This window comes from Trachypithecus francoisi, unplaced genomic scaffold, assembly GCF_009764315.1.
Source record: "Trachypithecus francoisi isolate TF-2019V2 unplaced genomic scaffold, Tfra_2.0 Contig01440, whole genome shotgun sequence".
NCBI classification, from domain to species: domain Eukaryota; kingdom Metazoa; phylum Chordata; class Mammalia; order Primates; family Cercopithecidae; genus Trachypithecus; species Trachypithecus francoisi.
This window is the reverse complement of record NW_022681431.1, coordinates 15,629,633-15,644,345: the sequence shown is the minus strand read 5'-3', so window position 1 is coordinate 15,644,345 and position 14,713 is coordinate 15,629,633. Positions and strand designations below refer to the sequence as shown.

Here is a 14,713-nt window from a genome sequence, read left to right as displayed (position 1 = left end):
GTGGTCGTGCCACTGCACTCTAGCCTGGGTAACAGAGAGAGGCCCTGTCTTAGAAAAAAAAGTTTGTTAAGAAGAACATCACATGCTCCTGAGAGGTAAAAACAAACAAACAAACCAGGGCCATTGGATTTGGCCACTGAGGGTTTCACTGGTGACTGTGCTAGGCAGCCACCAAGGGTCCTCACCAGTGGCCCCAAGGGTCCTCACCTCTGGGTATTTATGCCCTCATGGAGTCTCCCCCACATTGAATCAGGGCTGATTTCTGAGCAGGAGAATGCTGCAGAGGTGATGGTGTGTGGCTTCTGAGGCTAGGCCATCAAGGGCCGTGGAAGCTTCCATGGTGGCTCTTGGGTCACTTTCTCAGGGGGACGCCTTTGTGTACTGAAATTGAGCCACTGGGTGCAGAGGTCACATGGAGAGCAACTAAGGCCCCCACCTGAGGCCAGGAGCCAGCACCAGCATGCAGCCGGGTATCTTTGGAAGCAGATTCGCCAGCCTCCCCCAGATGACTATGCCCCCAGCCACACCTGACCAAACCTCAGGAGAATCCTGAGCCAGAGTGGCCAGCCCAGCCATCCCAGTCCTGACCCACAGAATCATGGAGAGATGACAGGTGTTGGTGTTTGTTTTTAGGCCACTGCACCGCTACGTCCGGGGTAATTTGTTTCATAGCAATAGCTAACGAAGTTACCTTGGATAGAGCTGTTTCTATCCCATAATTGAAGAACACAGATCACAGAAAGTGAATGAGTGAGTGGGAGCTGAGAGGACGAAGACATGAGGCAGAGACCACCCTGTTGAGAGTTTGCTGTGAGCGGAGGAAGCCACTGCAGACATTTTCGGGCGTCTCCAGGACTTTACCCCCGCAACTGTCCCCTCTCATCACCCTTTTAATGACTTCTTCCTCTGTGACTACAAACATTCCCAAGGTGCTCCTATCAGATAAACAATGTTTCTTTGAGATCAAAAATTTGGGAAGACATTTATATATTAACATCATATCATTATTTAACATAGGAAAATAACCGTAATGTCTAAGAACAAGAGAGAGGTAAAATGAATTATTTTTCATCCATACAATACTATATTAAATGGTTATTAGTGCCATTTTTGAAACTTTTTTTTTTGAGATGGAGTTTCGCTCTTGTTGCCCAGACTGGAGTGCGGTGGCGTGATCTTGGCTCACTGCAACCTCTGCCTCCCAGGTTCAAGCGATTCTCCTGCCACAGCCTCCTGAGTAGCTGGGATTACAGGCATGCCCGGCTAATTTTTGTATTTTTAGTAGAGGCGGAGTTTCACCATGTTGGCCAGGATGGTCTTGAACTCCTAACCTCAGGTGATCCACCTGCCTTGGCCTCCCGAATTGCTGAGATTACTGGTGTGAGCCACTGCAGCTAGCCTGGAACATATTTACAATGATTTGGGGATATTCTCATATTGTAATACTAAGTAAAAAGAGCAGAGAAAAAAAAAAGAATTATATGAATTATACAATGCTATGTGGCCATTCCCTTAAAACATATATCATTGATTAAAAATCACAGAGCTCTCTACTGAAATTTTAGCAAACACATTTTTACTCTCTTTACTAATGATTACCATCTGGCTGAAATTGATTAATGTCTGTCATAGGTCTAGCTTTATATTTTTCTTTCCTCTCATTTGTGTATTTGTTTCCCTGGGAAAAAAATATCGCCAAGACATACAAATCAAATTGTATTTCATTAAAAGTTTAACAAAAAGTTTATGAAATCTGGACTCTCCTTAGAAAATTCAGGACATACACTTATTGTCGGGTCATAGCACATTGGCATTCATTCATTTATTTATTCATTCGATAATTGCTCATTTAGCAAATGTTTCTCAAACACTACTTACGTTATTGCCAGAAGCTGAGGACGTAAAGATGGATGAGATGCTGTGCCTGATCTCAATGAGCTGATGGCCGAGTACAGGAGCCGGACAAATGAGTAAACTAACACAAACAGAATCGCTTGAGAACGGTTGTGATCAAACTGAGCACAGGGACCTTAGGAAGCCCATGGCAGCGGCACCCAGACGACCTAGAGGCATGACCACTGTCCTCCCTCATTTAGTTTAATCATATGTTTAAAGAGCATGTTGTCTCGACCCTTTCCTGTGATTCTTGGTAATGATCTTTGGCCAGGGCAAGGCAATTCTAATCCAGTGACCTTCCAGTTAATGCCTGCTAACTCTGCTAATTTGTTGTTGACTATCTAGAGGAGTAAAGGAAACCAAGGTTTTCATCAGACCCTGAAAGCTGTTTGCCTGAAAAATGGCATCTATGCCTCCAGGACTCTGGCAAGAATTGATCTAAACGAAGCCCTCACTCAGCCCATCTATGACCAGATCGACCCTGTTTTTGGAAGCATTTTTAGGTAAAGGATCTTTCATCTTGCACCTTCGGGAACAAACATCAGAAGAACGTTGAGCCAGTCTTTAAGCATTTAGACTTTGGATCTGTAAGTGTAAAGAGTAGCTTGTAACTGGAGAAGGAAAGCTTAGTCTTCGCCAAAACACAAAAGCCTTCTTGGTTTGGTTTACTTAAAAATTTCCCATGATGACCTGGACACAGATTAAGATGCTGCATTCAAACTAATATTATGGTTCCCATTATTTTTCAAAAATCTCATACATGCAGCAGGGGATACATTTTCTTAGGGATCTGAGCCCAGGACAGGGTATTTTGATTGGAGAGAGTGAAATTAAGCAAACACATGGCCTTCAGAACTTACTTTCTTCCTTTTTTTAAAAAAATGAGACAGGGTCTTGCTCTGTTGCCCAGGCTGGAGTACAATGGCACAATCCTAGCTCACTGCAGCCTCAGACTCCTGGACTCAGGCAATCCTCCCATCTCAGCCTCCCAAGTAGCTGAGACCACAGGCATATGCCACCATGCCTGGCTAACTTTTAAAAAATATTTTTTGTAGAGACAGAGTCTCTCTGTGTTGACCAGTTTGGTCTTGAAATCCTGACCTTAAGTGACCCTCCCCCATCGTCCTCCCAAAGTGCTGGGATTACTGGCGTGAGCCACCACACCCAGCCTCAGAGCTTTCCCTGAATGCCCTGAAGATGCTGTGTCTGTTTCTCACACACTCTGCCTGCTCACATACATGGTGTGGGTTTGGGGACCATACCTCCTTGGTGCTTCCTCCTTCCCTCCTTCCTTGACCTCTAATTCTTTACTCCATCAACAGAAACAGAATCTCCCAGTCCCCAAGTACAGCTGCCCATCCCTAGTCTCTGTCGTTCCCACTGGCATCTCATGTGGTTGCCCATTGGTGGCTGTTCGAACCATTCTCCAGCCTTTGCTTGTGTCTTACTCAGAGCCCCCGTCCCTGCCCCACCTTTCTTTAAGCACGTCTTGGATTGTGTCATTCCACCAATTGCACCCCCGCCCTGTTTACAATTCTGTGGGCTAAACTTCAAATTCCTTAGAATGCATTCAAGACATTCCACCTGCCTGCAGCTTGCCTTTCCAACCTTTGCCTGCACCGCTGCCTGGTTGTAGCCTTCCACTGTAGCCCACCCAGCGGGTGACAAAGAGAGAGCAGCTACCTGTCCTGGGCATCAGTGCTAAGCACTTGGAATGCATTAGCTCATCGGATGTTCCCAGCAACTCTAAGGAGTAGCTTCTGTCTTTTTACATCTGAACAAACTGAGATTCAGAAAATTGTGCATCTTTCCCAATGGCACCCAGCTCATGAGCAGAGAGCTAGGATTTAAAGCTTGTGCTCTCTCCTCTGCAACCTCTCACTTCCTATTTCTGAGCTATTCTGAAACCACTGTGCTTACCATGTTGTCCAATGGGGAGTAATTCCTTCTTTCCACTTCCTCAGATCTTACCCAACTTTTAGGTATATTTAAAGTTCCACCCTTTCAAGTGGACACATGTTGGCAGTGGAAAGACTGTGCGTCCTGCAGTCTAAAGCAGTGTTCCAAGCCTGACTCTGCCTCTTGCTAGCTGTGTGACCTTGGACACATCAGCAGTCCTCTCTGAACCTCAATTTTCTCACCTGTTAAATGGGCATTATCTCACAAACTTCATAGGTTTTTATGTCAAAGGCCTGGCACAGCACAGTGCCTGGCACGTTATAGGAATATGATAACTGTTAGATCTCATCTTCCTTCTTTTAAATGAATAAAAGGACACCAGCTAGTTTCATGTTTGTTTCAGCCTCACTGCAGCCACCATTCTCTTAAACTTTTTTGACACTCTCTTCTGTAGGACGGGGAAGCCCACTGGTTCAGCTCTGATGCCTCACATTGATGCTTTTAAGCACTCCCTGCAGGAGAAAATGATAGAAATTGGGATAAGAAGTGGCTGGAAATATGATAGCTGCAAAAACAATTTCCTGATCCAGGAGGTAAGTTCCATATAAAGTGGGGAGAGCAGTGAGGTTGGGCATGGCTTTCTTCCCAGGCCGGTTTTGTAGGTTGCCTGTCTGTTCCCGCTTGTTCCCTGGAGTGTCCAGGGTCTGGGAGTACCTCCTTGGAGGCGCTGTGAAATACAGACCCCAATGGGATGTGGGGAGAGCAGCGGGCATGACTGCCTCAGAGGAGGTGTGGGACAGTTTGTTCCACTGTGAAGTAACTGAAAGCACACGCCAAGGTTGCAAAGTTGACTCAGTTTCCAGGAAGAATCTTTAAAGAAGCCTTAATTGTATGAAAATTTGCATCAACTGGAACCATTTTCACTAATCTATCATTTTTGCCAAGGTTATAAAGTAGCATCCGATGCAGTGAAACTTAAAGAAGTCAATCTTTTTGTTGTTATTGTTCAATTTTAGGTCAATTTTTAGTTTTGAGGCTTCAAGACTCTTGTCTGTGACTCACTTTCTTCCAGTGCCACCCCAAATTACATGGCAATGCTAGGGAAAGAGCTTGTATCTCCTCTGCCCCCCAGGGAGGGCCCATTCCAGGACCTTGACTGTGCCTGAGTTCGACTCAGCAAATATTTATTGAGTAGTTTGTAGGTGCCAGGCACCAAGGGAAGCAGTTGGGGTATAAAGATGCTTAGAACAAAGTTCCTGCCTACGAGAAGCTCACAGCCTAATTGTGGAGATGGCAGACAAACAGCCAGGCATCATATAAGGTGGAGGGAATGGTGGCCACGCACTGGGATACCTGACCTGCTTTCATTGAAGGAATTGTCACCAACGGCCTCTTTTGCCACGTCTTCCCAGATAAGCGCCATCCTCGGGGGCCTGGAGGACCACATCCTCAGAAGGAAGAGGAGGGTCTATGAGTCCCTCACCGCCTCTGTCCAGAGCGACCTGAAGCTATGTTACGAAGGTGGGGGCCGAGGGGGACAGCATTGCCACCTGCACTGGGACTTCCTGTCAGCACCTTTCATATCCTTTTCTGCAGCTCCCTCAAAGGCCCTATTCTTTTGCACCCTAAGTCTTTGCAGCTCTCTCATTCCACACATTGCAACCACATGACTGCAGGGCGTGAGGACCCTTCTCTGTGTGTCCACCCTTGGTCCAGACACCCTGCTTTTTTCCATACAACATCCCAGCTGATTTAGCTGTAGAATCCAGTGTCCAGGTTCTCATTCTTTTTTCCAAGTATTCACAAATACTTGAACTCACTCACTTGTGAACTCACTTTCAGTCTCTTTCCTGTTTTGGTGGCTCCATTGTTTGAGGGGTAGGGAGTGATTTTGCAAGTTTCAGCTGAATTCAGTCATTAGGTTTTCTGAATGCTGGTTATTATCTAAATATTGAAAGTGTTATTTTTATATAAGTGCATATATATACATACATATATATATATACTTTTTGTTGTTTGTTTGTTTGCTTGGCTTGCTTTTCTTTCTAATACCAAAGATTTCTTTCTTTCTATTTCTTTTTCTTTTTTGAGATAGAGTCTCACTCTGTTGCCCAGGCTGGAGTGTAGTGGCAGTGATCTCAGCCTACTCCAACTTCTGCCTCTTGGGTTGAAGCAATTATTGTGCCTCAACCTCCCAAGTAGGTGGGATTGCAGATGTGCACACAGCACCTAGCTAATTTTTGTCCTTTTAGTAGAGACGGGGGTTTCACCATGTTGGGCAGGCTGGTCTTGAACTCCTGACCTCAGGTGATCTGCCCACCTCAGCCTCCCACAGTGCTGGGATTACTGGTGTGAGCCACCATGCCCAGTCATGATGCCAAAGATTTCTAAGCAGGTCCTTGTCGTGGTGTGACTGTGGCTATCATTTTTGCCAGAGGCAGCTCAGATCACGGGCAAAAAAGCGTGTGAGCGGATGAAAGATGCCATCAGAAGAGGAGTGGACCGGCAGGTGGCTGAGGGCATGTTTGAAAGGGCCCAGGAAAGGATGCAGCACCAGTTTCAGCAGCTGAAGGTACTCTACACCCACAGCCTAGATCCTAGACCCCGAGAGGCCCTGGGAGAGGACAGGAAGCGGGCGCAGAAGGTGGAAGACGTAGTAGGCATTTGGGCCCAAATGGAACAGATGCTTTCTGGGGCTTTGACCTGAGAGCTGCAGCTCTTCCAGCACTCTCTTGCACCCCTCCTCTTTCCTGAGTCACCAGTAGCACAGCGACTGTAATAGCTAGATATGTGCTCAGCTATTTACAGACTAAGTTCGCTCATTTAATTCCCAGCAAGTCTGTGAGGTAGGTACTATCATTGTTCCCATTTTATAGAGAAGAAAATTCCAGCAGCGAGAGTTGTATCAACCAGCCACACAGCCAGGGAGATGCACAGCTGGATATGGGATAAGGAAGCCTGGCTCCAGCACGTCCAACAATAGCATGATCTCAAAACAGATTGTTTAAATAGGGAAATGTCTTGTCTACATAAAATGTCAATAAGTAGGCCGGGCGCGGTGGCTCAAGCCTGTAATCCCAGCACTTTGGGAGGCCGAGGCAGGCGGATCACGAGGTCAGGAGATCAAGACCATCCTGGCTAACATGGTGAAACCCCGTCTACTAAAAAAATACAAAAAAAACTAGCCGGGCGAGGTGGCGGGCGCCTGTAGTCCCAGCTACTCGGGAGGCTGAGGCAGGAGAATGGCGTAAACCCGGGAGGCGGAGCTTGCAGTGAGCTGAGATCCGGCCACTGCACTCCAGCCTGGGCGACAGGGCGAGACTCCGTCTCAAAAAAAAAAAAAAAAAAAAGTCAATAAGTAAATATCGACACACTACTCAAGGCCAGTCAGTTATGGTACCTAGCACACATTCAGCTTTAATTTTATCTACCCCCAAAGACAGTTCCTGATGGTTTCCTTGGACCTAAATGCTTCTGCCAAGCCTACCTGGACCATCTTGCCTCTGCTCTGGGCCTCATGGCTTGCCACCCCCTGTCCCCCAAGTAGTAGAGATCCTTGACGTCCATGCCACTGTGGGCTTCCTCCCTGGCCATGTGAGGCTCCGCATTTTCTGCCTCAACCCAGGCTGGCTGATCCTGTTCCCAAGCCCTCAAGGAAGCTGGCCCATTTCTGTCTCGGTCCACCTCAGAACCAGCCTTCTTGAAACATCTCCAACCTGTTTCTGCCCAATCTCCTCTCCTCTACCACTACTGCAGTTTTGGAAAATATTCTTCTTTACACTTCAATGCATATAATTTCCCTTGGAGTAGGCTAAGAGGCATCTTGTTCACCAGCAGCAGTTTAGTTTCAATCCTTTAACATGTTATCACAGTTTACAAATTCATGGACAAGAACTTGGCGGAACTCCACAAAGCCGGTTCCCGTTTCCCCGTTGCGTACATAGACACTGGATCTTAAGACACCCAGGAAACAATGTCGCTTAAAAAATGTGTGTATTGACCATGTACAAATGTATCTGAAATTACAGAAACATAGGAAGTTAAAACTGGGCAAGACCATAGTGTTGCCATTCTGTGATTATTTTTTCAGAATGCCAGTTAACTTTTAATTGTTTAAAATATTTTAGTTCAATACAGTGGAAGAAATTTCTTTTTATACATAATGTTTGAAGATTTACTGTTTTTTTAAAATTACCTCTTTGCAATAGTCCTGTAAATTAAACAATGGAATAGTATTTTGTTGAATATACAGATTAGTCTCTGATATGTTGATCAGTAATGTGGCTTACTGCTTCGTTTTCACTCTAGCGTGAGGTGACTGCTTCTCCTGGTTTAGGAGCTGTGAATCTGTCATTCCCTGATCTTAAAGGAAGTGGGAACCTAGAGGCCTTGAGTCATAGGTTCCAGGCCCATGCCTAGAGCTGAGATGTACACTTAGGGCTCTTGATCTGGAATCTAGAATGTTAAAGAAAAAGCATAGGAGATCCAACTTCAAAACTAGACTCTGCCAGGCTAGAGGAAGGAGCCTGACATTTTTTCAAAGGAAGACAAGAAACAGAAGAGGGAAGAAAGGAGCTTTAGTTGATGAGAGGACTAAGAGTAGCAAGAAGACAGTTCTGAGGCAGTTGGGAAGAATCAGACATGTACAGTAAGGTGAGTGGCACAGAGCAAGTGTACAGTAGACATCTCCCTAGTGAGCAGATGCATGGAGGAGAGGACAGCGGGAGAGCGACCGGCTCTTTCCCTCTTTTCCCGTCTCTGCAATTGCCGTTCTCTCCCCCATGCCTTCATGCTTCCCCACTAGCTCCTGATTTGATCAGCTGGCACCAGAGCTTCAGTTCCCCACAAGTCTGTAGGCAAGGAGGGAGATACTATACAGATGGGAGCCCACAGAAACGTTGTCTTGCTGCCTCCTGGGCCATTTGATGTCCTCGAAAGTGTTTCACCATTTTGCAACTGGGTTGCAAAGCCTTACTTTGACAACCCCAGTCTGTACCTTCTATGGCTGGGGGATTGGGTGGGGTCCCTTTTGTAAGATCCACTTTTCCTTGGGCTGCACCATCCTAACGTACTGAATGTCCTTGTCATGTAGACTGGGATCCTGGAGAAGGTGAAGGGCAGCATCGCCACCATGCTAACCCTTGCTTCGTCCCAGGGGGATGGCCTCTACAAGGAGCTTGCAGGTAAATATGCCAAAGCTTTGCATGCAGGGTGATTGTGCAGACAGCCCTGGCTGTGGTTGCTCCTTCCTGAATTTAAAGGTATTAAGTTAGGAAGAATCAGCAGGGCAAGGAATGGAGATGATGATGATGATGATGATAACGATAACGACAGCCCCACCCTTTGCCCAGCACCCAGCTGAGAGCAGGCATTATACTCAAGCTTTGTGCTCATGGTTTCACTGAATTCTCACATTAGCTCCCAGGGATAGATGTTGTTGCTGCATTTTGCAGAGGCAGAAATAGAGACTCACATTAGGAAATGCCCCCAAGGTCCCATAGCTGGAAAGTGGCTAATTTAAATCCACAGCTCTGCCCTGCCGTCTCCATAAGGCCTTTCTTTTAAGTTGATGCCTCCTTATGAAGAACTTCATGGTCTGGTGATGGTGGAGAAAGACTTCTCTTAATCCACCTGCAGCCTGGGGATGTGGCCCCAGCTGTGGACCTTGGTGTAGGCAACCATGTCCCTTTCTGGCCATGGGCTCCATCAGGCCCCCGGTATAAACTGGAGAGGGTAAACTGGTAGAAAAAGCAAGTAAGTAATTTCTAGCCAAATTTAAAATGCACATATCATTTGGCGCAGCAACCCTACAGATATCCTTATATGGGGGGAGAGTGGCATGTAGACAAGGTTATTCAGGGTAACATTCTAATGTCAAAAATGGGGACAACTCAAATATCTGTAAGTAAAGCACTGCTTAAATTAAATACACAACGAGTGGAGGACTGTGCAACTGTTAGAAAAAATAAAGCAGCTTTATAGGTAGTGGTATGAAATGATCTCCAAAATATATTACAAAGTGGAAAATAGCAAAGTGAGTAAATGTACATGATATGTTGCCATTTGTGAGTGGGGGGGTGAGAAAAGGAAATACATATGTATATGTTTGTATGTGCGTAAAAATCTCCATGGACTACAGAGAACACTGACAGTACTCGTTGCCTCTAAAGAGGGGAACCGGAAGGCTAGAGGGTAGGAGAGGGTGGGGAACCGGAAGGCTGGAGGGTAGGAGAGGGTGGAGAACCGGAAGACTGGAGGGTAGGAGAGGGTGGGGAACCGGAAGGCTGGAGGGTAGGAGAGGGTGGGGAACCAGAAGGCTGGAGGGTAGGAGAGGGTGGGGAACCGGAAGGCTGGAGGGTAGGAGAGGGTGGGGAACCGGAAGGCTAGAGGGTAGGAGAGGGTGGGGAACCGGAAGGCTAGAGGGTAGGAGAGGGTGGGGAGCCTTGCTCTGCACCCTGTATATTTTATGCCTTTTATATTTTATATCACATTGATAGTTGCCTGCTGAAATGAATAGGTCTGATACCACTGAGTTTGCCAGGGTGAAAGTAGACAGAGCTGTTCCCAAAGTCACAGCCACAATGGCCACTTCTAAAGATCTGTTCTGCACTTCTCCATCTCTCTGGGAATCTTTATGCCCCATTTATGGCTGGTTAGATGGACCTCTAACCTGATCCTAACGGACTCCAGGGAAGGAGATACAACACCCTCACACTATAATGTAGTGGACTCTCACGACCTTCTGTCCAGGCCTCTGTAGAAATCTTAAGTTTTAAGATGCTAGTCATTCCAATGTGCCTTCTTTAAAGAACTCCTGCTTGCCAGAGATCTTGACCAGGTCTCACAGAGACCTTGACCAGGTGCTTCCCTCAGTTTGATGTCAATTGCACCTGCTATAATTTAAGCCTATTTCCTTCTCTTCACCATTGACAACAAATATACATCATGTCGGGGGTGGGGGGCATGCTTTATACAGAAATCTAAAAGGCAGTCCCTGTTGTCAGGGCCTTACCTGGTTGGTAAGACAAGATGTGTAAGAATGTGCATCATTAGACTGGGGAGTTTGCATTTGCTCAGCAAACAATTCTGATCATCTCCTGGGTGCCAGGCAGTGTTCTGGGTGCTGAGGACACAGTGGTGACCAATACAAGCAAGAGTCCCTACCCTCATGGAGTTCACAGCCCAGTGGTGGAAGGCAGGCAGTAAGCAAACTAATAAGTGAGATATGAGGCAGGGAGGCGAAACAAAGAAAGGGAAGAAGGGATGCTGGGGTAGGAGACAGGGTGGTAAAGGAAGGTCTCCCTGGGAATGTGACACTGAAGCAAAGCCCTGAGGGAGGGAACCCAGTCAGACTTCAGATCGTTATTCTTGAAGTTCAGAGACAGAGTGGTTATTCAGGGCCGGGACACGGGGAAACTTCCGTGAAGCTGGGTCCTGGGGGAAACCTCAAAGGTTAGGTTGATTTCAGAAGCGGCAGAGAGAAGGGAGGCCTTGCAGATATGGGACAGAACAAAAAGACTCCGGGTCCTAACTCCCCTCTGCTCATGAGGCCCATCCCTGGCCAGGCTCAGGGCCAGTCAGCCTGAGTCACCCTCTGGGGTACAGAAAGCCAGGGGGGATTAGAAAGGCATTCAGGGCTCAGTCTGAAGTGTCCCTTCAAAGGGGACTGCATTAGTCAGCGTCCTCCAGATAAGCAGAACCAGTAGGATGTGTGGATAGATGAAGGAAGAGGTTTATTTTAAGAAGTTGGCTCACACAATGGTGGAGGCTTGGTGGGCCCAAAATCTGATGCAGGGAGGCCCACAGGACGGAGACTCCAGAAAGAGAGGCAATTCGAGTCCAGAGGCCATCCCTGCAGAACCAGGCAGAGCCGATGTTGCAGACAAAGGCCCAACCAAGGCTTGGCCAGGTACAGTGGCTCACGCCTGCAATCCCAACACTTTGGGAGGCTGAGGTGAGTGGGTCACTTGAGGTCAGGAGTTCAAGATCAGCCTGGCCAACATGGTGAAACCCTGTCTCTACTAAAAATACAAAAAAAAAAAAAAAAAAAATTATCTAGGTGAGCTAGTGGGCGCCTGTAATCCCAGCTAGTTGGGAGTCTGAGGCAAGAGAAGCACTTGAGCCTGGGAGGCGGAGGTTGCAGTGATTCAAGATCATGCCATTGCACTGCAGGCTTGGTGACAAGAGCAAAATTCCATCTCAAAGGCCCAAGGCTGTCACTGGATCATCCCTTCCTGCTTGCGGGAGGCTGGCCTTTGGCTCCATGCATGCCTTCAGCTGGCTGTTTGAGGTCCACCCTCACTGGGGAGGGCCATTTGCTTTACTTGAGGTCTACTGAGTTAAATGTAAATCTCATCCAAAAACACCCTCCCAGGGGCATCCAGACTCACATTTAACCTGGTATCTGGGCCCTGTGACCTGGACAAGTTGACACATAAAACTAACCATTGTGAGAACATGATCTGATTGAAGATCATGGGATGAAAACCTGAGATGCCAGAGAGAGAACATTCACTGAGAATGGATTGTGCTGGGAGGATAGGGATTGGGGTGGGGGGAAGAGGGGGAGCCGCCTGGAGAGGAGTTAGGGGAGGTGTTATTGTGCAGTGTGCTTTGTATATCACACGCCTGTGAGGCCTTAATACAGACTCAGTGACTTCTCAGGGTTTTTCTTGTGGGTAGGTTTGTATTTCTTTTGAGGGTGACCCCATGCTGAGACAGCATTCTGGTAAGAGGAGGAATACCTGCTTTGATGTCTGATCTGTAAGCACCACGCCAGATCCATATTCTGGGACAAGTGACAGGATTGTTGGGGGATTTGCTTTTTGGAGACGTTTCTGCAACGGACGCCAAATCCTGATGTGAGCTTTCTGCTCTCCTATAGATGTTGGGAGTGAATACAAGGAGATGGAGAAGCTGCACAGAAGCCTGAGGGAGGTTGCGGAGAATGCACGGCTGAGGAAGGGCATGCAAGAGTTCCTCCTAAGGGCATCTCCCAGCAAGGCTGGCCCCCCTGGGACATCACTGTAACTCCTAGGGCTTAGTCTCAATGGATGAAAAATAAGCCCACAGTCAGAGAATTAGAATTACTGTTTTTGTTCTTAAGAGACAGGGTCTACCTCTGTTGCCTAGGCTGGAGTGCAGTGCCACCATCACAGCTCACTGCAACCTTGAACTCCTGGGCTCAAGCAATCCTCCAGCCTCAGCCTCCAGAGCAGCTAGAGCTACAGGTACAGGCCACCAGCCTGGTACTTTTTTTTTTTTTTCTGAGACAGAGTCTTGCTCTGCCGCACAGGCTGGAATGCAGTGGCGTGATCTCGGCTCACTGCAACCTCCGCTTCCCAGGTTCAAGCAGTTCTCTGCCTCAGCCTCCCAAGTAGCTGGGATTGCAGGTGTGCGCCACCACACCTGGCTAATTTTTGTATTTTTAGTAGAGACAGGGTTTTACCATCTTGGCCAGGCTGGTCTTGAACTTTTGACCTCGTGATCCACCTGCCTTGGCCTCTCAAAGTGCTGGGATTACAGGCATGAGCCACCATGCCCAGCCCACACCTAGGTAATTTTTTAATTTTTTGTGGAGATGGCGTCTTGCTCTGTTGCCCAGGCTGGTCTCAAACTCCTGGCCTCAAGTGATTCTCCCACCTCAGTCTCTTGCGCTAGGATTGCAGGCATGAGCCATCGTGCCTGGCTCAGAATTTTTTCTGTTTTGTGAAATCTAATAGAGGACTGCTGTCAACTATTTGGACTTTGTATGCAATATAAAACTAGTATGTTTACTACATTTTATTTTATAGCCCAAAAAGAGTCATCTTCAATACCTAATGGCGTTCTAAAGCTTTAGGACAAGAAACTTTTGCTTCCTCAAAAATATCTAAACATCGTTGGGCACGGTGGCTCACTCCCATAATCCCAGCACTTTGGGAGGCCAAGGCAGGCAGATCATGAGGTCAGGAGATGAGACCATCCTGGCTAACACAGTGAAACTCCATTTCTACTAAAAATACAAAGAATTAGCTGGGCTTGGTAGCATGTGCCTGTAGTCCCAGCTACTTGGGAGGCTGAGGCAGGAGAATTGCTTGAACCCAGGAGGCGGAGGTTGCAGTAAGCCAAGGTAGCGCCACAGCACTCCAGCCTGGACGACAGAGCGAGACTACTACTCAAAAAAAAAAAAAAAAAAATACATACACACACACACACACACAAACTTAAACATTATAGAAAAAACATTTCTAGATATAAAACAAGCCATAAAAAGAAATTCATCCTTCGAAGAAGAAAAATACCTGAACATTGAAAAACTTAAGTATTATAGAAAACATTGCAAAATAAAGCTTTTAGGAATCCAATTCTGTTTTTCATTTTAATACTGATGAGACTTTGGGTAAGGAGGCAGACAACATTGTATCCTGGAAACAAAATGGGTTTGGGAGCCAGATGAACATAGACCCGGCTTCACCACCTCTCAGATGTGTTATCTAAGACCAGCACTTCCTAAACATGTTGATCTCAGGACCCTTCACTTTTAAAGGACCCTGAGGAGCGTTTGTTTATGTGGGTTATGTCTGTTGATACTGACTATTCAAAATTAAATAGGAGAAAACGTAAGTAATTATTTACTAACTTTTTTAGAAGTAACAATAATAAACCCATTACATGTTAACAAAAATAACACATTGTTATGTAAAAAGCTATTTTCCAAAAAAAAAAAATGTACTGAGAAGAGTAACATTGTTTTACACTTTTGCAAATCTCTTTATTCCCTGGCTTAATAGAACACAGCTGGATTCTCACATCAGTTTCTTCATCCACTCTGTTGCAATATGTCATTTTGGTTGATGTATATGAAAAAAAAAAAATCACTCTCACACAGATATGCAGTTGGAATACAAGGAAGTATTTTAATAGCTTTTTCAGGTAA

General features: G+C 46.4%; 1 protein-coding gene across 7 annotated transcripts in view; it reads left to right on the top strand.

Moving 5' to 3' along the window:
• Positions 1–14,504, top strand: part of NUGGC (nuclear GTPase, germinal center associated) — a 70,642-nt gene extending 56,138 nt beyond the window's left edge. For 6 of the 7 annotated variants that reach the window (XM_033229384.1, XM_033229390.1, XM_033229383.1 and 3 more), the window contains 6 exons: positions 2,242–2,399; positions 4,250–4,388; positions 5,208–5,316; positions 6,231–6,367; positions 8,888–8,978; positions 12,680–13,948. In XM_033229384.1, the coding sequence (XP_033085275.1) occupies positions 2,242–2,399; positions 4,250–4,388; positions 5,208–5,316; positions 6,231–6,367; positions 8,888–8,978; positions 12,680–12,825 (780 nt within the window). In that variant the 3' untranslated portion in view covers positions 12,826–13,948. Of the gene's footprint in view, positions 1–2,241; positions 2,400–4,249; positions 4,389–5,207; positions 5,317–6,230; positions 6,368–8,887; positions 8,979–12,679 lie in introns of all 7 variants that reach the window. The other variant, XM_033229385.1, reaches the window with a different exon arrangement.
• The last annotated feature ends 209 nt before the right edge of the window (positions 14,505–14,713 follow it).